The sequence below is a fragment of the Pterocles gutturalis genome, unplaced genomic scaffold (assembly GCF_000699245.1).
Source record: "Pterocles gutturalis isolate BGI_N339 unplaced genomic scaffold, ASM69924v1 scaffold30580, whole genome shotgun sequence".
Taxonomy (NCBI): domain Eukaryota; kingdom Metazoa; phylum Chordata; class Aves; order Pterocliformes; family Pteroclidae; genus Pterocles; species Pterocles gutturalis.
The window spans coordinates 2,274-3,978 of NW_010144284.1; the positions used below are offsets into that span (position 1 = coordinate 2,274).

Genomic DNA, 1,705 nt, shown 5'->3' on the forward strand with positions numbered 1-1,705 from the left:
CCCGAGCCCCACGAGGGTCCGTCCGCCGGCGAGCTGAAGGAGTATGAGTCCTTCTCCGACAAGCTCCAGCTGGTGGACAGGGACAAAAGCAAAGAGCACCGGGAGCCGGGGCAGCTGAAGGCAGCTTTTGAGCCCTACCTGGAGTTCCTCAGCGACTTCTACCCGGGTGAAGTGGTCACGGTGGCCGTGGTGACGCTGATGGTGTCTGCCATCTGCCTCTGCTCCATCTTGGTGTTCGGCAACACCCACCTCCACCTGCCCACCTGGAGCTACTCCCTGCTGCTGGTCCTCTTCAGCCTGGGCTTCCTGCTCAGCCTCCTCCTCATCTGGGCACACGAGCAGCAGCACGGCACCCAGACCTTCCAGGTACGCGGGGGCCGGGCAGGACAAGTCCCTCTGCCGGGGGCAGTGGGGTGGGAGCAGCTCTGAGGGACCCACAGGAGGGTCACACCAGTCTGGTGAAAGCACCACAACTGTCAGAGGAGGAGGGTGTCAGCAAGCACTGGGTGTGGGGGGCGTTGGTGCCTGCGGTGTCACCCTGCATGGTCACCGGTCCCTGGGAGGGGACATCCCCAGCAGCTCCGTGTCCCTCCGGTGGGATTGCTTCTGCCCATCTTGGTGTCCCTCCTCCACAATTCCACAGCCTCCCGCTCCCCTCCTGCCCATTGCAACTCCTTCTGCCTTTGGTCCGCCCTCGAGCTATGCCATGGAGGTCTCTTCTTCAGCCTCCACATCACTTTTGTGCCTCTCATGCTCCCCCCTCTCCAGTTTCCAGCCCACCTGGGCCCTGGTGTGGTGCAGTGGTAAACCCAGTGCTACCCCCACCTCCCTGCTGTGACCTGCCCTGGCTTCTCCAGCGAGGACCGTGTTGGCTCTGGATTCCACTGGGGGCTTGTTTGGTCCTTGTGATGGTGCCTCTGGGCTGTTTCCAGAACCTGTGCCCACCCCACCAGCCCGGCATGCAGCGTGGCTCCCAGCTCCTTGCTCCATCACTGGCTGTTGCTCCTTTTGTCTGCCTTTTTCCAGGACAAAAAAAAAAAAAAAAGGTCATTTTCAGAAAGCCCAGCGTGAAAGTCACTTTGACCCCGCATTTACCAGTGCTGGGTTTGTGTGTATAGTTTTAAGGATGGTCTCATCCCCCTCTGGGTCTGTTTCTCCCACAGATCCCCCTGGTACCTCTCTCCCCAGCGCTAAGCATCGTCCTCAACATCTATCTGATGCTGAAGCTCAGCTACATGACGTGGCTTCGCTTTGCTGTCTGGCTGCTTTTAGGTGAGTGTTCCCGCAGCAGCGTGATTCCCGGGAAGGTGGCAGCTGCTTTGGGGGAGCAGGGAGCAGGGCTGGTCCGGGCACCGGCCGGCGGCTTTGGCAGCTCTTTTCCCCCGGTGATGGGTTTATAAAGCACATCGTGCCCCCCTTCTGCCTCTGATTCCCCTTCCAGCATCTCCCTGCCCCTCTCTGGTTCCCAGAGCGTCACAGTTCGTCCCTGTGGAGGTTCAGATCCTCCTTCAAGCTCTGGACCAGAACCACCCCCTGCTCCCGAGGCAGCTCCCTGGGGCTTGAGGAGCCCTTCCCAGCGAGGGCTTCCTCTCCCCAGGAACTGGGGTTGCCCCCCTTGCCCTTAGCACACTGCCGGATCCTTTTCCACCTGCAAGCAGCTGGTTTAAGCCCCCCGTGCTATGGCTCGTGCCGCTCCCCCGGTGCC

At 61.1% G+C, this 1,705-nt stretch overlaps 1 protein-coding gene across 1 annotated transcript in view; it reads left to right on the forward strand.

Annotated features, from left to right (window-relative positions):
* Positions 1 to 1,272, forward strand: part of SLC7A4 (solute carrier family 7, member 4) — a gene marked incomplete at its 3' end in the record, with an annotated part of 2,652 nt that extends 1,380 nt beyond the window's left edge. The window contains 2 exon segments of the mRNA XM_010085063.1: positions 1 to 366; positions 1,164 to 1,272. The exon segment at positions 1 to 366 is cut by the window's left edge and continues 25 nt beyond it. Of these exon segments, the coding sequence (XP_010083365.1) occupies positions 1 to 366; positions 1,164 to 1,272 (475 nt within the window).
* Between the last annotated feature and the right edge of the window lie 433 nt (positions 1,273 to 1,705).